The sequence below is a fragment of the Mobula birostris genome, chromosome 6, assembly GCF_030028105.1.
Source record: "Mobula birostris isolate sMobBir1 chromosome 6, sMobBir1.hap1, whole genome shotgun sequence".
NCBI classification, from domain to species: Eukaryota; Metazoa; Chordata; class Chondrichthyes; order Myliobatiformes; family Myliobatidae; genus Mobula; species Mobula birostris.
In genome coordinates, this window is record NC_092375.1 from 180,850,925 (window position 1) to 180,873,971 (window position 23,047).

General features: G+C 41.0%; 1 protein-coding gene across 4 annotated transcripts in view; it reads left to right on the forward strand.

The window, feature by feature from the left end:
- The window catches only part of LOC140199629 (sodium-driven chloride bicarbonate exchanger-like), a 248,613-nt gene that overhangs the window by 30,636 nt on the left and 194,930 nt on the right, over positions 1-23,047 (forward strand). For all 4 annotated transcript variants that reach the window (XM_072262026.1, XM_072262027.1, XM_072262024.1 and 1 more), the window contains exon 2: positions 10,791-10,872. In XM_072262026.1, the coding sequence (XP_072118127.1) occupies positions 10,791-10,872 (82 nt within the window). The remainder of the gene's footprint in view (positions 1-10,790; positions 10,873-23,047) is intronic.

Consider the following 23,047-nt stretch of genomic DNA (forward strand, 5'->3'; position numbering starts at 1 on the left):
TACAGGTGTTCCTGAACTGGAAAACATGAGTGAACTGGGAGATCCACACCCTACGGCTGACAATAGTGCATCCCTTCCAATGAGCTGAAAGCTTTCCATGCACGTTTTGAACAGAAGGGGATTGGATTATCATCTCCACCCCCACCTAACAGCCTGCAATGTAGCTGAACCCACAGTCATTGTTGAGGCTATAAGATCAATCTTCTGGAGAGAGAACCTGTGGAAAGCAGTTGGCCCAGATGGTGTCCCTGTCCATGCAGAAATGTTTAGCTCCCTGCTTCAGTCTGAGGTTCCTACCTGTTTTCAGAAGACCACTGACCTCCCAGTACCGACAAAAAACAAAGTAACTTACTTTAATGACTACTGTCCAGTGCCTCTGATATCCACCATTAAGTGCTTCAAGAGGCTGGTCATGGCATGCATTAACTCCAGCCTCTCAGACAGCCTTGGCCCAATGCAATTTGCCCACTGATCAAACAGGTCTGGCAGATACCATCTTCCTGGCCCTATCCTCATTCCTGGAGCATCTGTTGCAGTAAACACACATGTCAGACTATTGCTTATTGGCTACAGTTCTGTCTTCAGTATTATAATTCTAAGCAAACTCTTAAAGTCCTAAAAGTATGTTCAACACCTCCCTTTGGATCTAGATCCCTGGCTTCCTGACAGACTGCAATCAGTAAGAATATGGAGCAACCCCTCACTATGATTAGTCTGTACACTGGCACCCCACAATGCTATGTGCCAGCCCCCTGCTGTACCTCCTATACACTCAGGACTGCTTGGCCAGATCCTGCTCTAACTCTATCTATGGTTTTGCAGATGATACCACCGTACTGGACCATATCTCAAATAATGATGCTGGAGCTAGAAGGCCTAATGGCATGGTGTCATGGCAACAACCTTTCTTTCAATGTCAATAACACAAAAAAACTTGTCATTAATTTCTGGGAGGGGGGTGTGGTAATATACGTGATCCTGTCTACATTAACAGCATTGAGGTTGTGAGTTCCTCGGAATGAACATCACCAGTAGACCACCTTGGTCTAACTATGTTGATGCTACATCCAAGAATGCTCACCAGCACCTCTGCTTCCTCAGGAAAATAAAGAAATTTGGCATATCCCTTTTGAGCCTCACCAATTTTTATTGATGGACCATAGAATGCATCCTATTTGGATGCACCACAGTATGTTAACTGCTCTTCCCCTGATCACAAAATGCCATGGACACAACTTGGTACATCAGGGAGACCTACAGTTCTACACTTCTCATTACCAGGATGCTGCCTGGTTTAGAGAGTATGCATTATGATCAGAGATTAAGGGAGCTAGGGCTTTACTCTTTGGAGAGAAGGAGGGTGAGAGGAGACATGATAGAGGTGTACAAGATAATAAGAAGAATAGATAGAGTGGATAGCCAGCGCCTCTTCCCCAAGGCACCACTGCTCAATACAAGAGGACATGGCTTTAAGGTAAGGGGTAGGAAGTTCAAGGGGGGTATTAGAGGAAGATTTTTTACTCAGAGTGGTTAGTGCGTGGAATGCACTGCCTGAGTCAGTGGTGGAGGCAGATACACTAGTGAAGTTTAAGAGACTACTAGACAGGTATATGGAGGAATCTAAGGTTGGGGGTTATAAGGGAGGCAGGGTTTGAGGATCGGCACAACATTGTGGGCCAAAGGGCCTGTACTGTGCTGTACTATTCTATAACTATAACTCAGTCTCAGAATGACAGCCAGTATAATCAAAAATCCTGGCCATCCCAGACATTTTCTCTCCTCACCCACACCCCTCATCGGACAGAAGCCTGAAAGCAAGTACCACCAGGCTCAAAGACAGTTTCTGTCCTGCTGTTATAATCCTGTTCAATGATTCCCTAGTACAATAAGATGGACTGTTGACTCTGCAGTCTACCTCATTATTGCCTTGCACCTTAGTCCACCACCATTGAACTTTGTAACACTCTATTGTTTTACTCTTATTATTTTTACCTTGTACTACTTCAATGAGCCTTTGTAACAAGTTGATCCGCATGGACAGTATGCAACACAAGTTTTCACTCTGCTTTGATACATATGTTGATGTAAACCAATTTACTAATGTGTTTTTGACATGTTCCAATCTCTGTATATATTAAAAAAAACTTCTCATCGGTTTTAAACATTTCACCTTTCACTTCAAAGTTCCTTAAAATTATGCCTTCTAGTATATGACACTTCCACCTCAGAAACGTAATATCTACTCTATGCCCCTCTTAGCCTCCAACAGTCCCAATCTGTATAACTTCTCTAATCCAGGCAACATCCTGGTAAACTTTTGTGTTCTCTCCTAAGGTTCCACATTTATCCTGCAATTTGTTAACCAGAACTGCACAAAATACTCCAGATGCAGCTTAACTAATGTTTCATACCCCTGCAACATGACTTCCCAGCTCTTAGACACAACAGCCTGAGTGATGAGACAAGAGTGCTCTCTGCCTACTTCGCTACTCTGGTATTTTAGGAGACCATGGAAACACCTCTGAATCCCTCTCTAAATCAATCCTATTAAGGGTCCTGCATTACTTGCACTTCAGGAGGTCAAAAGCACAAAACTTCTCACATTCCTAGATTGAGCTCCACTTTCCTGGATTAAACTCCACTTTCCATTTCTCTGACCATATTTCTGGCTGGTCCATTCTACCTAAAAGATTCTACTGTATCTTCTGACGACCATCCTCACTGTACACAACTTCACGAATTTTTGTGTTGTCTGAAAACTACATATCCACAGTCCTTGCCTTTTTAAGTTCCCTTTATGATTGGTAGTATTGTATTTGTTTGGCCACAAAGCAAAAATAGGGGAAGAACATGTTTAAGTTTATAACTTGTAGTGCACCATGTTAGATTAACATTTCAGCTAGTCACCCTTTCACATTCCCTTTAAAGCCTGTATTCCGCATTGCTCTCCTCTTGTCCAACTGCTGTTACACAGTGGTTGCAACAAGTTTAGTTAAAATCTGCAGCTTTCCAGTGAAGAAGACTTAAGTTAATTTTGAGGGATAACCTTGGGTACCATTTTAATCTGGGTTTCCATGGTCAGGACTGGTTAACTGAAAAGCAACACTAAGCAGATTGGCAGATGTGTCTTATGGTAAGTACAGATGCTTCTACAGGGAAAGCAAATTCCATGTACACCACTGCTACTAGCCTTGATCAACTCCGTGGCATTCCTAGTAAACTTCCAAGACTGCTTTGATACCCTGTAAGTCCTGGTATCCCCAGCCATGAGCATCGTAGACTGAAAGGCAGTATTTCAAACTACTAATTATATTGCTCCTTTCCTTCAGGAGGTGTAACTCGGTCTGAAGGAGATCCCATGTCTCCAGCTGTTGCACATAGCAATTATGACAGGCAATTTAATTCTACTTTGCTGTATTTTAGGTGGTCAAATTTGGTCTGTAAGGATTTACTTTCTTTTTGTAACTCTGCTTATTACATACTAATGAACACTAATTTGCAGTAAATTAATGAAGTTATTTGTATATTTTGCCAGTTTATTCATGTTTGATGATTGCCTTTGGGATTGCCGTTATAATTGTGCTAAGTTTACCTGGGAAATGCGTTGCACAGTGCTGAAAAGAAAAAAAGACTAAGATGGAGAAGTGTACCATAGATGAAAGTATGTCAGCAGGATGTTTCAAAGCCATTTCATTTGTTATGTGGCATTTGAATTTGCATTCGCTGGATTATTTTTTTTAAACACACAGTACATTAATAATAAGCTTTAATGCCCAGTGAATATACGTTCTTAATTACCTGGTCCTACTCTGTGTTGAAGTAGGAACATTTGGTTTGTGAGTGCAACATGATGACCCTTACCCTACAGAAATGCACTCAGTCGCTACTTTATTAGGTACACTTGAACACCTGCTCATTAATGCAAACATCGAATCAGCCAATCATATGGCAGCATCTCATTGCATAAAATCATGCAGATACGGTCAAGTGATTCAGTTGTTGTTCAGATCAAACTTCAGAATGGGGAAGAAATGTGATGTAAGTGACTTTCACCTTGGAATGTTTGGTGCCAGACAAGGTGGCTTGAGTATCTCAGAAACTGCTGATCTCCTCAGATTTTCATGCATAGCAGTCTCTGGAGTATACAGAGAATGGTTGCAAAACAACTTCAAAAAAAGAACCAGTGAGGGTAAGTTCTGTGGGCAAAAACGCTTTGTTAATAAGAGTGGTCAGAGAAGAATGACCAGAGTGGTTCAAGCTGACAGGAATGTGGTAGTAACTCGAACCTACTCCTTACAACAGTGGTGTGAGAGGAGCACATCTGAATGCATAGCATATTGAACTTTGATGTAGAAGCAGCAGAAGACCACACTGGGTTCCTCTCCACTACCACTACTACGTCGACTCAGGCCTAGGGGGCCGGCGTCGGGCACGATAATGGACTCTCCACTTCTCCCTCTCCCTCATCAGTGCGTTCAGTTCATCTACATTAGCTGTGCCGCTGTCTTCTAGGAGCGTGTTGACCATGTCTTGGGAGGGTGCCCAGGGTTCATCTTCCCGTGCTTGGGCTCCCATATGATGACTAGGTTCCTCTCCGGTACTGAATAAAGTGGTCACTGAGCATAGATAAGACCATATGACAGAGGAGCAGAATTAGGCCATTTGGCTCATTGAGTCTGCTCTGCAATTTCATTATGGCTGATCCATATTTCCTCTCGGCCCTAATCTTCTGCCTTCCTCCTGTATTTCTTCATGCCCTGACCAATCAAGAATCTATCAATCCTTGCCTTAAATATACATAAAGACTTTGCCTCCGCAGCTGCCCGTGGCAATGAATTCCACAGATTCACCACTCTCCGAATAAAGGAACCCCCCCCCCCCCGCCCCCCCATCTCTGTTCTAAAAGGACAGCCTTCTATTCTGAGACAGTATCCTTTGGTCTTTCTCTCCAACCATAGGAAACATTGACTTTATCGTGGCATTTCAACATTTGATAGGTTTCAATGAGGTCACCCCTCACTCTTTTGGATTCTAGTGAATACAGGCCCAGAGCCATCAAATGCTCTTCATATGACAAGTTGTTGAAACCTGGAAACATTTTCATGAGCCTCCTTTGAACCCTCCCCAGTTTCAGCACATCCTTGCTAAGATAAGGGGCACAAAACTGCTCACAATACTCTGTGAGGCCTCACCGGTGCCTTATAAAGTCTCAGCATAATATCCTTACTTTTATACCCAATCCTCTTGAAATGAATGCTAATATCGTATTTGCTTTCCTCACCACAGACTCGATCTGCAAATTGACCTTTAGGAACTCCCACATAAGGATTTTCAGGTCCCTATGCATTTCAGTAGTTTTTGTATTTTCTCTCCGCTTAGAAGATAGTCAACCCTTTTATTTCTGCTACCAAAACACATGATGATACACTTCCTGAGACTGTATTCCATCGACCATTTTTTTGCCCATTGTTCCAATCTGTCCACATCCTTCTGTAGCCTCTGTACTTAAAATTACCTGTCCCTCCACCTATCTTCGTATCGTTTGCAAACTTTGCAACAAAGCCATCAATTCCATCTTCCAAATTATTAACATATAACATAAAATGAATCGGTCCCAATACAGACCCCTCTGCAAGACTACTAGTCACTGGCAGCCAACCAGAAAAGGCTCCCTTTATTCCCACTCTTTGCCTCCTGCAAATCAACTACTGTTTCATCCATGTTAGAATCTTCCGTGTAATACCATGGGCTTGTAGGTTGTTAAGCAGCCTCCTGTGTGGCACCATGTCAAAGGCCTTCTGAAAATCCAAATACACAACATCAACCAATTCTCCTTTGTCCATCCTTCTTGTTATGTCTTTTGTCAGGCAAGATGTTCTCTTGAGAAATCCATGCTGACTATGGATTATTTTATCATGTGCCTCCTAGTACCCTGAAACGTCAATAACAATTGACTCCAACATCTTCCCAACCACTGAGGTCAGACTAACTGGCCTATAATTTCCTTTTTTCTGCCGCTCTCCTTTATTGAAGAGTGGAGAGACATTTTCAATTTTCCAGTCTTCCGAAACCATTCCAGAATCTAGGGATTCTTAAAAGATCATTACTAATGCCTCCACAATCTCTTCAGCCACCTCCTTCAGAACCCTGGGCTGTACACCATCTGGCCCAGGTGACTTATCCACCTTCAGACCTTTCAATATCCCAAGAGCCTTCTCCCTAGTAATGGCAACTTCATACACTTCATGCTAGTATCTTCAATCATGAAGATTGATGCAAAATATTTATTCAGTTTGTCTGCTATTCCATTGTCTCCCATTACTACCTCTCTAGCATCGTTTTCTGGCAGTCTGATATCCACTCTCGCCTCTCTTTTACGCCTTATGTATCTGAAGAAACTTTTGGTTTCCTCTTTAATAATATTGGTTAACTTACTTTTGTATTCCATCTTTACCTTAATGCCTTTTTATTTGTCTTCTGTTGGTTTTTAAAAGCTTCCCAATCCTCTAACTTCACACTAAACTTTGCTCTATTTTATGCTCTTTCTTTGGCTTTTGTGTTGGCTTTGACTTCTCTTGTTTGCCCCAACTGGGTCATCTTGCCTTTAGAATACTTTTTCCTTTTTTTTGTATGTATGTATTCTGTGCCTTCCAAGTTTCATCCAGAAATTTCAGCCATTTCTGCTTTGCCGTCATCCCTGCCAATGTTCTTTTCCAATCAACTCTGGCCAACTTCTCATCTCATGCCTCTGTAATTCCCTTTACTCCCTTCACTGTAGTACTGATACATCTGACTTTAGCTTCTTCGTCTCAAAAAAAAATTATGATCACTTGCCCTTATAGGTTCTTTCACCTTTAAGGTCTCCAATCAATTCTGGATCATTGCACACCACCCAATCCGGAATAGCTGATGCCCTGGTGGGGTCAAGATTGAGCTACTCTTAAAGCTATCTCATGGGCATTCTAGAAATTCCCTTTGGATCTTAATAATAGATTTCATATTCATAGGCTGGGTGGCAGTGTGGAGATTCACCTCTACCTAAGGAGGTTTATGGCTGCTAGCCTGCAGGTCACCCTTGGGCAAAGTGTCGTACCTGCTTGCCCTCCTGATCAGGGTTGCATGAAGCTATGGAAGCAGCTAGTGCATATCATAAGTCTTAGTTATGTGACCACTGACACCAGAAAGACAATGTCCGAAGTCTATTGATAATGGCTGGGGTCCCTCATCTTGTCAAGAGACTGCCCAGAAGAAGGCAGTTGCAAACCACAGTCATGGTCATGGAAAGGTCATGATCACCTATGTCATAAGACACGGCACGTAATGGTGATGAGTCATAGGCAAATAATTACCAGAATTATTTTTAATGTCACGATTTTTCATAACATGTTTTAGCCTAGAGTATCTTGGGTGCCAATTTAATATGCTAATCTCTCCATTATCTTAGCCTGCCTGCCAAAGAATGTGAGAACAGTACTTAGTTATAGTACTTGGCACATCATTGGAAAGAAAACTATCGAAGCATCGAAACAGTGAGCTGCCAGTCTCCCTCTTGTTGTATCTCTCTCTCTTTTTCTCTTCCATCACTAGTGAGAGAGAGAGCCTGTCTGAGATGTGGACGTATGGGGGGTGGGGGGGAACAATAGTTTTTGATGGATTCTAGGTAATGGCCCTTGGGGGCTTTGCTACTGCTTGCATGGTGGGTGGTTGATGCTTTTGCTGCTGTTTGCGTGTGGGAGGGGGCGTTGGAATTCTAACATTCTCTGTCGTTAATTCTTCGGGGGTTTTTCCTCCTCTATTTCATGGATGTCTTTGAAGAGCAAGGATTTCAGGATTTCTATTGTTTATGTTCTCTGATATTAAATTGAACCATTGATAATCCTGTGTGGGAAACTTTAAAAGTCTGGGACTAAAGGACTCAGTAGATAAACTTTCCAAGACTGCTCCCTTTCTGCAGTGGTCATACTATCCCTGATCAGCAATGCCACTCCCTCACTTCCCTTAGCTCCCTCCCTGTCCTGTTTGAAACCCTTTAAACTCTAGAGCATCCAGCAGCTATTCTTGCCCTCATGACAGCCAAGTTTCTGTAATGGCCACAATGTTATAGTTCCTACTGACCCATGCTCCAAGTATCGACCTGTGGCTCTGACATCAATTGCTATGAAGTTCTTTGGGAGATTGGTTATGGCACACATCAGCCACAGCCTACCGGTCAACCTTGACACTTTGCAATTCGCATGCCGGAGAAATAGGTCAATGGCAGATGCCATCTCTCTGGCCCTACGTTCCTCCTTAGAACACCTGGAGAATAAAGATGCATACGGAAGGCTCCTTTTCATTGACTACAGCTCTGCCTTTAATACCGTCATACCAAATAAACTGATTCCTAAGCTCCGGAACCTGGGCCTTAGCACTCAGTTCAGCAGCTGGATCTTCAACTTCCTCACAGACAGGACCCAGGCTGTAAAAATAGGGGACAAGCTCTCCTCTACGATCACTCTGAGCACTGGTGCCCCACAAGGCTGTATACTCAGCCCCCTGCTGTACTCACTGTACACCTATGATTGTGTAGTCAAGTTTCCATCAAACTCAATATACGTTTGCTGATGACACAACAATTGTAGGCCGTATCTCGGGTAATGATGAGTTTGAGTACAGAGAGTAAATTAAGAACTTGTGGCATGGTGCGAAGACAATAACCTATCCCTCAACGTCAGCAAGAGGAAGGAATTGGTTGTTGACTTCAGAAGAAGTAGCGGACCGCACGACCCAATTTACATCGGTGGTGCGCAAGTGGAACAGGTCAACAGCTTTAAGTTCCTCGGGGTCAATATCACAAATGACCTGACTTAGTCCAACCAAGCAGAGTTCACTGCCGAGAAGGCCCACCAGCGCCTTTACTTCCTGAGAAAACTAAAGAAATTTGGCCTGTCCCCTAAAACCTTCACTAATTTTTATAGATGCACCGCAGAAAGCATTCTTCTAGGGTGCATCACAACCTGGTATGGAAGTTGTCCTGTCCAAGACCGAAAGAAGCTGCAAAAGATGGTGAACACAGCGCAGCACATCACACAAACCAATCTCCCGTCTGTGGACTCACATTACGCTGCACGCTGTCGGAGCAGTGCTGCCAGGATAATCAGGGCACGACCCACCCAGCCAACACACTTTTTGTCCCTCTTCCCTCCGGGAGAAGGCTCAGGAGCTTGAAGACTCGTACGGCCAGATTTGGGAACAGCTTCTTTCCATCTGTGATAAGACTGCTGAATGGATCCTGACCCGGAACTGGGCCGTACCCTCCAAATATCTGGACCTGCCTCTCGGTTTTTTTTGCACTACCTTACTTCCCATTTTTCTATTTTCTATTTGTGATTTATAATTTAAATTCTTAATATTTACTAATTTTTACTATTTTTAATATTTAATATTTGTACTCCAGGGAGCGGGAAGTGCAGAATCAAATATCGCTGTGATGATTGTACGTTCTAGTATCAATTGTTTGGTGACAATAAAGTATAAAGTACATCACCTGTGCTCCTGATTATTCCTGAAGCATCTTCAAGCAAGAGGGTTGAGTCTGGTTGACCTCTCCTTGAATTTGACAGTGATAGATCATCTGATTGAGTGGTGTCAGTAAGACCAAAGAATTGATTGTGAACTCCAGGAAGGAGAAGTTGGGGAACATGCTCCAGTCCTTCGAAAGGTCAGCAGTGGAAAGAGTGAGCAGTTTCAAGTTTCTGGGCATCAACACCTTTGAAGATCTCTCCTCAGCCCAGCATATTGATTCAATTATGAAGCTGACATGAGAGCGGCTATATTTCGTTAGGATTTTGAGGAGATTGGTATGTTATCAAAGAATCTAGCAAATTTGTACAGATGCATAGTGGAGAGCGTCACCATCTGGTATGGAGGCGTCAATGTACAGGATCAGAAAATGCTGCAGAGAGTTGTAAATAGAGCCAGATCTATCGTGGGCACTAGCCTCCCCAGCATAGAGGACATCTTCAAAAGGCAATGCCTCAAGAAGGCAGCAGTAAGGCTCCTCACCACCCAGGGCATGCCCTCTTCTCATTTCTGCTATTAGGGAGGAGGTACAGAAGCCTGAATTGCTTTTGGAACAACTTCTTCCTCTCTGCCGTCAGATTTCTGAATGGGCCACAAATCCATGAACTCTACCTAGAACTTTTCTACTCTTTTTGCACTATTATTTATTTTTGTATTACTGTAACTTATAGTAATATTTTATGTATTACACTGTACTGTCACCACAAAAACAAAAAAGTTCATGACAGTTTTGAGTCATTCCATATTGGGAGGTCATACAATGGATGAATGTTAAATCATTAGAGGACTGCATTTGAATGGAGGTGTTGAACTATCGTTGAAGGTGGGAAATGAACCAAGAGGAACTATAGTCAGTAGGAAGTTGGGCCATTAAGAAATTACATTACACGTGGGTGGGGTTATTGCATGGAAAGAGATTGGATCAATGAATAGAGATTGAAATATGAATGAAAATAGTGCTGGCTGAGCATTATACAAATGTTATTGAATCCTATAAATGTTTCAGTGGTTCCATTTAATATCAGAATGTACACAGTACACAACCAGAAATTCCTACTCTCCGCAGTTATTCACGAAACAGAGGAAATCCGCTGCCGTGAAGAATTTGAGTTGATAATTACAGCTGTTAAATATTCTTTAATTGTCATCTCTGAATATGTATATTAGGTAAATTATAGTTCTCTTTTGATAATTTTGTAAATAAGGAACCATTTGTTATATTTTGACAGAGAAACGATGAAGAAGCCGTGGTGGACAGAGGGGGAACATACAGTATTCAGAAAACACATTTTGAAAAGGAGGATTTGGAAGGTAAAGCAAAATCACTGTGAAGAGCGGTATAAATCCATCTCTCTAATTTCACCTTCGCTGTCTGTTATAGTAATACCTGGTCTTAGCTTGGTCCTTACAGCTTTTCATCTGAACGTCTTGGATGTGAACCAACAGTGTCGGTCAGTGGCATACAATTTGTACATTGCTTCTCCACGATTCGAAATGTACCAATATTTAGGTGATGAATCACTTTAGTTTCATGCTTGTATTAAAAATGTTCATTCATTGTTTCCAGGTAATTGTATTTCAGGATTCAACATTGTGTTTATTGTTATTCTTCGGTACATGAATGGAAAGGGAAGTGAAATGGTTGTTACTCTTGAACCAATGCAGCATATAAAACACAATAAGCACAAAGAACACAATAATAAAAAATTGTAATAATTTGAAGAATTCTACAACTTAATGTGTAACTCAAAACCAGAATTGAATTCAGGTCTGCTGTAACAATAAGTTTAGAGCAGCAGTACATAATTGCTTAACTTGAACATTTATTTATCATATTAATGATGTGGTTTCAAATCTCTGTATTCATATTGACAAGTTAGCAAAATAAAATCACTGATTCTTCAGGATGTATGAAGATAATTGCACCATTAATTTCTGAAGGATCTCTTGATCACTTGTTATTAGATTAGCAGAAGGTCCATGGAAAGTTTCTATGAAGTGGTACAGGTTGTATGTTTGACCTATTCTGAGGTCCTGCTCCAGGAAAAATCTGGAGCCTTTTGACAACTTATTGTTCCATCCGTGCTGGCATAAAGCTGAGGGGATGGATGCACTATGAGTCTGGTTCCTCTTGAATTTATGTTGCTCCGTTACCAAACTTGGTGGTGAGTCCAGGGGTGGAGTGGGAGCTCGTGCCTTGAGCAGTCCTGACTTTCATATTCCTGAAGTGGCTGATACTCAGTGAATTTCAGTGGAACGGCTGGCTAAATGGAAGCATGATCAGGTCCATCATTTTCACCTTTTTTATAAAAAAATTGATAGTTCAAAGTTAGTAGTGCTCTCTGTTGCTAGCTACTCCACTGCATCTTGTGCATGGTAAGCTCCTCAGCCATGTAACACTGTTGGTGAATAAGACGGATGCCTACATTGGTAGAACAGGAAAGCAAATTGCTTTGTCATTAATGTAGAATGTCTTGTATATTTCTATATCCATTTTGCTCCATCCCAAGCAAGTGGAGGGCATTTTATCAGCTTTTGAATTGCTTGGAAGAATCAATATTCATGCAAAGCTGGGGATGAAGTCGAAAATTGGTTAGGCTATAAATTCATAGACCTCTCTTGTTTTTCTGGTTTCATGTAATTTTCCTCTTAAAAATGAAACTTGGATCTTGCAGACCCATAAAGTAAACAGTTATGGAGTAACAATAGAAAAGGGAAAAGAAAATTCAACCCAATAAGTTATAGATTACTCTACTACTTCATTTCTGCATTTTACTACCTGAGCTATGATGGTAAAACTAAGCAAAAATATATTTTTCTGTTCTGTAATGGTTCCAATTATTTTGGGAGGAGTTTCAATTTTGTAAGATCCTTTGTGTATATAATAAGTCCATCCTAATTTCCCTCCTGAATGCACTTTTAAGGGTTATGTCCCTTTTTGTCCTTTCTGATATTGAAGTTGAAGCCATTTACTGAGTTAGCTTTATGAAACTTCAATATTTTAAATGGAGACGCAAGATGCTGTAATTTGGAGTGAAAACAAGCTGCTGATGGAGCTGGGTAGGCCAGGCAGTTTCTCGAGGAAATGAGAAGCTGAGTTGACTGTCTACTTTCCTTCGCCTGACCTATTGAATTCCTCTGGCATGTCATTTGTTTCAGTATTTTAAAATTCTCGATTGCATCACACACAGCCTTCAAGTGCCAATTTTGTGGGGTTTGGCTTTGACAACCATTTATTATGATGAATTAACATCATTTCTCTTTTAAGGGCAAAATGTCCTTCTCAAGCAGTTTAGCAAAACTGAAAGCTGTATTCTAGATGGCTTCAGCTAAAGCTTTATATGCTGTTGATAACGTGGAAGCCAGTCTTAGGCTAAAGAGATTTGTGTTTCTGAAATGGACTGAAAAATGGCAGGTGCAGTTTCCCAGATAGTCAGAAGGGTATGTATAATGAGGTTAGTTCATACACCATAAATGGCAAAATCTTGGAGTTTTGAGGAAAGAGGACCTTTTTAAATACAAGTTCATAGATCCTTGAATGTTGCAATAGAGGTAGATAACATTGTTCGGAAGATATATGAGCTGATTTTCATTTTTTTTTATATGGCATTGAATGTAAAAATTGGGAGGTTATGCTCCAACTCTGTAAAACCTTGATCAGACCTCATTTGGAGTACTGCTTGCAATTCTGGTTGCTGTGCTATAGAAGAGATTTAAAGCAGTAAGGGGTGCAGAGGAGATCCACCAGGATGTTCCTACAATGGAGCAGTTCGTTAATAAGGAGAGGCTAGAAAAGCTGGGTCTATTCTTCTTGGAGTGGAGGTTAAGAGAGGAAAAGATTGAGGTATAAAAAAATTTGAGAGGTATAGATATTGTAAACTTTAGGAAAACTTTCTGTCAGTAGTATATGACACTAGAGAGCATGTACTTCTGGGAAGGGGAAGAAATTTGTAAGGTATATGAGGGGGATCACTTTCACCCAGAGAGTTGTAAGGATCTGGAATGTACTGTCTGAGAGGGAGTGGTTGAAGCTAGCTTTTTGAGAGCATTTAGGAAGTATCTAGATTAACACTTGAATTTCCTAGATATAGAAAGCTGTGAAGCAGGATGTGGAAGAGTACCCCCTGGTCCATGAGGATGACTTCAGCTAACTGGTTTGTTTCCATGCTGTACAATTTAATTTTGTAATTGGATATTTTTGCTGATTGTTACAGTTAGAAATGGAAGATTCATCTACAACTTTGTTTACACTATGCACCTTGCACAATTGAGCATTTGTTTTTCCATAATAACATCAGAAAATGTTGCAGGCACTCAGCAGGTCGTGTGACATCTGTGTAACATCTCAGGTCTGGGGCACTTTGTCAGCTCTGTTTGGTTTCTCTTTAATTAGAGATTTTTGAGACTTTCTGTTGGGCTGAAAATGGATGTACTTGTGCTTGCCTATATTCAGCTCAATTTATCAAAGTTATTTCCTTCAATTAACCTGTCCATGCATCCTTAAATTTTTTTCTTTTTCAACTTACTCCATTAACTATCTTTCATGTATTTCCACTTTGTTTTTGCCATATTTTTAATAGGGTATTAAAGTGGGTTCTAATGTAAGGACATTGGGTTGAAATGTTAACTCTGCTTCTTTTTCCACAGAAGCTGCTTGACCTGCTGAGTATTTTGTATGTGTTGTTTCGGATTTCCAGCATCTGCAGAATCTCATGTGTTTCTGATTTTCAGTATTTTCTGTTTTTTTAAAAAATTAAAATACTATAATAATATTAAAAGTTTTTAGTTGTTGTAATTGGCCTGATACTCGTTTAACAAGAGTGTACTTAATGAGGAAATTTGTCTTAACAGGTTTCTATTTTTACCCAGTAGTTGAACAGTACGCAGTAAAACTCCTGTAATCCAATACTGATGAACGAGCCACCAAGAACTTGTAATTTGATTGAGTTGTCCTTTCTCTGTTATTGATGCACATACCATGTTAAACGATTGTGTTGTTTACACAGTGCACACACGTCAGAATCCCTTACTATTGGCTCCCAGCGAGGGAGCACTTTGGAAAGGTAAATGTACAGTATGTAGGAGATGTACAGATGTTAAAGGTTGTGTATTAAATAAAATGACAGGTTTCACTCCTGTCAGCTAAAAACAGGAAGCTTTGGCTACAGTTTGCACAGTCTCACCAAAACTGGCCAGCTGAAGATGGCAAATAATTGCCTGGTCTGACGAATCTCAGTTTCTGCTGTGACATGCAGATGGTAGAGGACATGAATCTGTGGTCATCCTGTGTCATGTCAACATTTCAGCCTGGTGCAGCAAACAAATCTGCAGCAACTGTGTGAACCTGAATCTCTTGAGCAGTGTTTGCGGCGCCTTGTTGAATCCATGCCATGAAGAATTTGGGCTGTTCAAGGGTGGGTTGGGGGTACAAAGAGGGTTCCAACTCAGTAGTAGAAAGATGTACCTTATATAGTGGCCACTGAGTGTACATTACTGCATTCCAGTCTTTCAAGCTGATTCTACAGTATGTAGCAACATTTTTTAATAGAGAATCTTTTTTTTTGACAAATGTGATTCATATTTGACCTCATGAACTGATACCCTCCAGACAGATCTGCAAATATTTTATATTCTAGCAATGGTTTACTGTTCCAGGAATGAGTCTCAGTTAACAATTGGCATATAATCATCATAAACCCTAATGCATCTGTCATGTTTTACCGTGAGCACAATAAATCCTGCTCATTAATGATGCTTAACAGGTTGAATTATTTTTTTCTTTAAGAATTATTTCAATTCCTGTTTCCAGTTTTGGTTTCATTACACAAGGTGGTGACCTTGACTTTAAGATCTGCAATGGAACATCATGAATTTCACCTCGGGTGCCTTTCAGCTGCTTGAGTTTGCCTTTGGAAGCTTTGACATGTCGCCCAACATTGGCCATCTTTCAAACTACCATGCGCACAATAGGTTTAGTCTTGAACCTGCAACAACTACTGGCGGTATTTAATTTGCCTTTGGTATTTCACTCTCCGTTCACCAGCTGTAACTACAATGCTTGCATCGGCATTGACTTCTAGACTTTTACATTTAAAGTGTGGTTTTATCTGTTGTCGTTGCATAGTCATTCTGATAATGCCACATGGTGCCACACTCTGCCATGCATGTTTATGAGAATATAGAACAGAACAGTATCTCAAAGAGTTGACCTGCATGTAAGAAGAGCTATATAACTCATCTCCTTCTACCTGAGGCCACAAACTTTGCAATCACCCATGCTGTGGACACTTCCTGGAGGTCCAAGATCCGTATGCTCCACGACCGCTGGACTAACTGTGTAAATGTAGGAGGGGACTATGTTGAAAAATAAATGTGCTAGGTTTTCTAAAATTGACTCCTTCTACTTAGGCCACGAACTTATTAAAAAATCACCCCTCGTAAAAGGTGATAGGAGAAGCCTATCAAATTAGCTGCAGAGGTAATAGTACATTTAGGATCTATATAAAACAGAAGTAGGAATACTTCTTCCACTATTGTCTTCTGTTAAGAATATGGTTTCCATTCTTCCACTATTGATGCTGTCCTCACCTGCATCGTCTCAATTTCCTGTACATCCTTGCTCACCCATCTTTCCTCAGCCTTAACAGTTCCTCTTGTCCTTACCTGCAAACCAGTGATCCTCCACATCCAACACATTGTTCTCCACAACTTCTGCCATCTCCAAAGGGATCCTACCACTAAACATATCTTTACTTCCCAATCTCTCTCCACTTTCCACGGTGATCACTCTCTACAGGTCAACTCTTTGAGTGATTATGCAGAAAGTTTGAAGTTTAAAAACTCATCTCCTTCTATCTTAGGCCACAAACTTATCAATCACCCCTGATGAGTTATTAACTGATGAGTTTTTTAACATCAAACTTTCTGCATAATCACTCAGGGTTGACCTGTAATGAGAGCTGTATAACTCATCTCCTTTTGCCTTGGGCCACGAACTTATCAATCAACCCTCGTAGCTTGTCCTTCTTCCCCTCCCTCCACCTTTTTATTCTGGTGGCTTTCCCCCCTTCTTCCCAGTCCCAATGAAGGGTCTCGGACTGAAAGGTCAACTGGTATAAACGTGACTGATTTTGTACTGCTGTGGAACTGATAGCTTCTAGATGTCCAGACTTTGATACCTAGAAACTTGTATGCTGCAAGATGTTTTAAGCCTAGTTCTTCCTCCTTTCGTGGGAAGTAAGAATTTTCACTTGCATCATTTCAATATAATTCTCTCAGTCTTTATTTGGGAAACATTTATTCAGGCTTCTATTTAATAAGACCACAGGCACTGCGACACAGCTGTGCATCTTCATCACGTCAATAGCCAGAGTGAAAGGCATAAACTGCTATTTTAATTAAAATAGTTGGGCTATTCATTTGTATTGGATGTATATTGATAACGATGCATCTTTTGCACTGATAATTTAATTTGGATTCCATTGTTAGTGAATAACTTCTGAGGAGGAAATTGGATTCCTCCTTAATGTATCTTTCAACGGCCAGTGTGGAAAAATGTTTATAATTAGCAGTGTAAATTTTATTGCTAACCATGATAAATGGTAAATTGAGCTCATTTAGGCGGCAAAAATGTTCAAAGGAGCATAAAATGACCCATGATCCATGGACCCCTCGGTTAATGGTAGGGGTCCATGGCATTTAAAAAAAAGGTTGGGAACCCCTGATCTAAATGGTGCAAGATGACAGAGTATTGAAATGAAGAGGGAGCCGGATGTTTTCTGGTACAAGTTCTGCAGAAACGAAAATGCAATAGCTAGGAAAGCTAACAGAATTTGTTTGCAAGGAGAACTGGATACTAGAGTAGTGAGGTTATGCTCCAGTTCTATAAGACACTGATGAAATTATATCGTGAGTATTTGTCTCATTTTTATGGAAGGATGTAATTATGTTGGAAGCGGGTACAAGATTGAAAGCTGGAAAAGGCTGGGTGTCTTATGAGGGAAGGTTGGGCTTGTATTTAGAATTTAGAAGAGTTGAAGGGTAACTTGGTCAACGTATAAAATCCTGAGTTGTTTTGAAGGGGATGGATGTGGAGAAGATTGAAGAATATAGAACCAGGGGGTCACAGTTCAAAAGTAAGGGTTAGCTCATTTTAAATAATTAAGACAAATGCCTTTTTCTTGGAGATTCAATAGTCTTTGCAGCTCTCTTCCTCAAAAGGCAGTGGAACCAGAGACCTTGAATATTTTAAAGGCAGAGTTAGATGGATTCTTTATAAACAGGGTGAGGGGGTTGGCGGTGGAGGTTGCCAGGGAACACCGGAATGCAGAGTTGTGATTACAGTCAGATCAGCCGTGGCTTTAATGAATAATGGAGTATTGTGTATAGTTTTGGTCGTCTTGTATAAGACAGGATGTACTTGCCACAGAGGGAGTGCACAACGATTCATTAGACTAGTTCCAGGGATGGCATGCTTTCCATGTGAAAGGTGATTGAACAGACTGGATTTGTATTCTCACAAGTTCAGCTTGAGAGGAATTCTTAAAACGCAGTCAGAATTCTAAAGGGTTTGACAAATCAGGTACTAAGAGTTTGCTTCCTCTGACTGTGGAGTCTAGGATCAGGGGACAAAGTTTCTAAACAGTGTAGTCCATTTAGGATAGTTAGTTACTGCCTGTTCCGCTGCTGATGTTTAGGGCACCACTGAAGGTCCTCCATCTCTCCCTGTTGCACACAGATAGAGGATTCTTCACTTCTGTTTCAATAACTATTTTTGACCAATCAGAGTTGTTAGCCCTGAGCTGAATGCCTGAACCTGGAGGACCCGTGGACCACTCCTGGTCTGGTGACTACTCTTTGACCTGCTTGGCATGGGTGACCAAGGGTTTCAAAGGAACATTTAATGTCAGAGAAATGTATACAATATACATCTAGAAATGCTTTTTCTTCACAACCATCCACGAAAACAGAGGAGTGCCCCCAAAGAATGAATGACAGTTAAACGTTAGAACCCCAAAGCCCCCCCCCAGCTCCCCTCCCTCCCACGAATAAGTGGCAGCAAGCAACGATTCCCCCCTCGCTCCACCAGCAAAAAAAAATCTGCACCCACCACCCGGTACTCAAGTGTGCAGCAAAGACACAGACTTGAAGTACCCTAAAGACTACTTGTTCACCCGGTATTTGACATACCACAGTGTCTCTGTCTCTGTCTCTGTCTCTCTCTCTCTCAGAAAGTGGTGTCTCCATTTCACAGCGAGAGGGGACACATAACAAACAACTCACTGGTTTACAATGTTAAAAGTCCATTACGTTGCTTTTGCTGAGCTCTGTGCCCGAAGATCTCAGGTCTCTGGGCACACAGCCTTGGATCTCCTGACTCCCACGACACACCGATCTCCTGCCAAGACACTGATCCCCTCATCTCCAGAGCCACGAAATCTCAGACATCCGAAGGCGAGCTAAGCTCTTAGACCGCACCCTTGGCATACTGAATAATGGCCAGTCGTGAAACCCCAAGAGCAGGTCCCATTCCTGCAAAGAACCGTAGTCAGCGTGTAACTCCAAGTCAGGGTCTTCAAAAGAACCTTGAAAGAGAAAAATAGAGATACTAAAGATAGAAATACAGCTGTTTCTGAAGTTGCAAGCAAAGGAGTTGCCATTAGGTGCTATTGACTCTCCTAAGCTCCTCTTCCAGGAGTCAAAGCATAAGGCCCTGATTCCTGCCAACATAGCTCTGTGGGTCATTGAAGTACGCAAGCCTTCAAGCCCTATGGCAAGGTTGTAGTCCTCTTGGAGGATTTAGGATAATAATGAGGAAAAATGTCTTCATTCAGAGGGTGGTGAACCTTTGCCCAGAGAGTGAAGAAACTCATTCATTCTGTATAGTCAAAAGTTAGATTAATGGGTTTATGGGCACTTAGAGAAACAAAAGTTATGAGGATAACATGGGAAAATGGGGCTGATGTAGAGATTCAGCCATTATCATTGAGCAGTGGAGGAAGTTTCTAGAGAGGCTAAGTAGCCTAATTCTGCTCCTAAATGGAATGTGTCCATGGCAGCAAGAGGATTATGTGCTCATGTGAGAGGTATGTAGTCAGTTGATGGTGTAACCCTCTGTAATGCGAATTGATACCAATCCTGCCAAACTGAGCTTATTAATCAACATAGTGCACAACACTTAGCAGAGATGTGAACACTGACATTTAGCTTCCACCTCCTCTTTATAAGGTGCAGGCCTGGATGTGGGATTCACTAACTAATTCTATTTGATGCTTGTTACTCTGATATTCTATATATAATAGTGTAATTATGTTTGGTTGCTGTAGTCATGATATTAACAGCTGAGGAAGAATTTCATGCATGACTTCCATAGGCTAAGCACACATTACAAATTAAAACAGTGTGCTGTTTCTCCTCTCCAGACTTCAGATCGTTTTGACTCTATCTATTGACCACTACCACATTAGTGAATGCAGATTACCTGGATAGATTGTTTTTTTTTAAGCACTTTAAAATCTGGACTCCAGGAGACTAGCCTCTCATATTTTTACTGTTATATCTGTTCAGCATCAGATTTGAGGGCCTCATATTAGTGTTTAGTTCCCAGAATCCAGTTTCATGGAGGACAGTATAGATTGTTCTGAGCACAATGTTGATCATTACAGAATGGTATATTCACCTTTTGTAGTATATGAAAAGTAGTCTCATAATGCCAAAAGAAAGAGTAATGTCAATGTCTGAGAAATTAAAGATAGTGTGGCATTACCCTATATTGTATGACTCTGAGTGTTTAACATTGTTTACCCTCTTCTGTTTTCAAAGATGAGCAAGGTTTTGTATCCTTGTACAAAGCAAGTATATCAACACTAAATCTCTCTGAGTTATTATTTTGAGTCTTTTCCCCGATATGAGCAAGAACTCATATCCCAGTGTCCCTGCTGGTGAGCCATTATCCTCCACAGCTAAGTATGGTATCATTGCCATCATTATGTGTCATAGGACGTGGGCAATCATGGTCCTTGACCATTATTGTTCTTGGCAAATTTTACTTCAGAAGTGGTAGTGGGCAATGTCTGTCCAAGATAGGTGAGCCCAGCCATTATCAATACTCTTCAGAGATTACCTGTCGTCAATGGTCACATGACCAGGACTTGTGTTATGCACCAGCAGCTCATAAAACCTTCCGCTACTTGCTGCCATAGCTTCGTGTGGCTAGGCAGGTTCTACACCATGCCCAAGGGTAACCTGCAGGCTAGCACCTTACACCTCCTTTGTTAGAGACCTATCTCCATCCTGCCACCTAGCATCGCAACCGAACCCTCTAATATGCAATATGTGCACTCTCGTACTCCTCACATCCCCTCTCCCTTGTTCACTATTGGACTCTTGCTGTTTGCCTTTATTCAGCAAATTTCTAGTGAATCTGATTGGTTCATGTTTACTGAGCAGATATGGGCACCTTCCTTTCCCCTTCCTTTCAAAGTGAAAGAGTGCATGTTCAAAATAATGATGGTTGGAAATGATTAGGTCATGAGTATCAACAACTTAAACAATGTCAAGTAAATGATTAATATCTGAGGAAAATGGCCCAAATAAAAAACAAAGCACTACCTTCTGCTACCCTCACCTACTTTCCACCCCCCAACCTCTCCCCAGGTCATCAGAGCAGTTAATCTACCTTCTGCTTAAGAAGAGACTATAGATCAAGGGTTTCCAATCTGGGGTCCATGGACTCCTTGCTAAAGGTATTAGTCCATGGCACAATAATAGCTGGGAACGCCTGCAAAAAATAAAACAAGCTGCTGGAGAAACTGGTGTTAAGTCTCGATCTGAAATGTAAACTGTTCCTTTATCTCAGCAGATGCTGCTTCACCTGTTCACTTCCTCCTGCAGTTGCATTTTGTTGCTCCTGCAGAGAAGCAGGAATCCACTGCTCCACAGAAAGTTGTGGGCCTCTTTCTATTTGCACACAGTTTCCTTAAGCTTCTGTTCCTGTTTATTCGCCGCTGATTGCGGATGAGCTTGTAATCACTCCTCCTCAATGAAATGTTTGACATGTGAAGTTTAATTCGTAAGATGTGCAGTGAATGGCAGCTTCTATTGTATGCAGCATAGCCAAGTGGCAGAAAGTGTTGTATTTATCATTAATGCTGTAATGAAGATTCCTTGTGTTCATATATGGATGTGGTACACCTGGTGGTCCTCTTCTTGCTGCCCATTATGCCACTCCTGTTTAGGACAGCAATGAAAGCCCTCCATCTCTGGCAGTGTTCAGGGCTTCCTTCATCATGTAGCTTTCTCGATTTTTCACTACTGTCAGTCACACAAGTCCTGGGTGGAGACTCAGGAATACTATCACATCAGATGTAGAAGGATTCCTCATTGCTGTTTCTATATCAGTTTTGTTTTACCAGTCAGGATTGTTATCCCTGAGTTGAACCCCTGCCTCCAAACCCAACAACAAATTTGTCCTCCTCCTGGAGCAGTACACTTGGTGGTCTGGATGTAATTATTGACAATAAATTATTGGAAATTTTATGGCTTTATCATCAAAATTTTGAAGAAAATAAGTTCTTAATAACTCAGACTCAAATATGGCAATTATTAAAAATGATTTTAATGACGATTAAATAGGTAATGGAGCAGGGGTTCCCAACCTGGGATCCACGGACCTCTTGCTTAATGGTATTGATCCACAGCGTAAGAAAGGTTGGGAGCCCCTGCAATAGAGGGATTACTTAAAATTAGATTTGTTTTTTAAATTCAATTTGAAATCATTCAAATTCTATTGAGGTAATGAGTTTGATATGAATATGTAATCTTAAAAGATATTCCTGATAGAGCTGTTCAAACTGCACCTGATGTATTGTCTGCATGTCTAATGCAATAATTGGTTGACAGGTGTTATGGTTTCTCAAAGGAATTACGTACAGTATTTATCTGATTGTGAACCGTGTGTGTGAACTCCATGTGCTAGCTGATTTGAATGATTACTAGCTAATTATTTCCAGTATGATCCAAATATATTTGGATAATACATATATTTGTTGGTGACAGCTGAGAGTGATGTTACAATTTTGTGTAAAAGATGGAAGGGAACATCCAGTTTTGTGTTGATTGACGGAGGGCTGAGTAAGCTTAGCCTGATGTTTGGTGCATGCCTCAGAAACTTGCCCTGACCAGTTCTAGCCAGTTCTGTGCTCTGACTCATTGTGAATGTCAAGCTGAAGCAATGAACAAAAGATTCTTTTATGCCCAAATTGGGTTAAAAGTATAATTTGTGGGCAACTGAGATTTGTGTTTTCTGTTACTGCACTGAGTTATGTCAGAAGCAATCTAAATACATAGGTGAAAATAGAGCATGAACTTTACTAGGATAAAATTTCTCTATAATTAGCTGAAAGGCAGCAACGCAGTGTATTCTTAGAAATAAACAGAAATCATTGTTTCTAAATTAATACTTGTTTAGTTATGTTATTTTACCTTA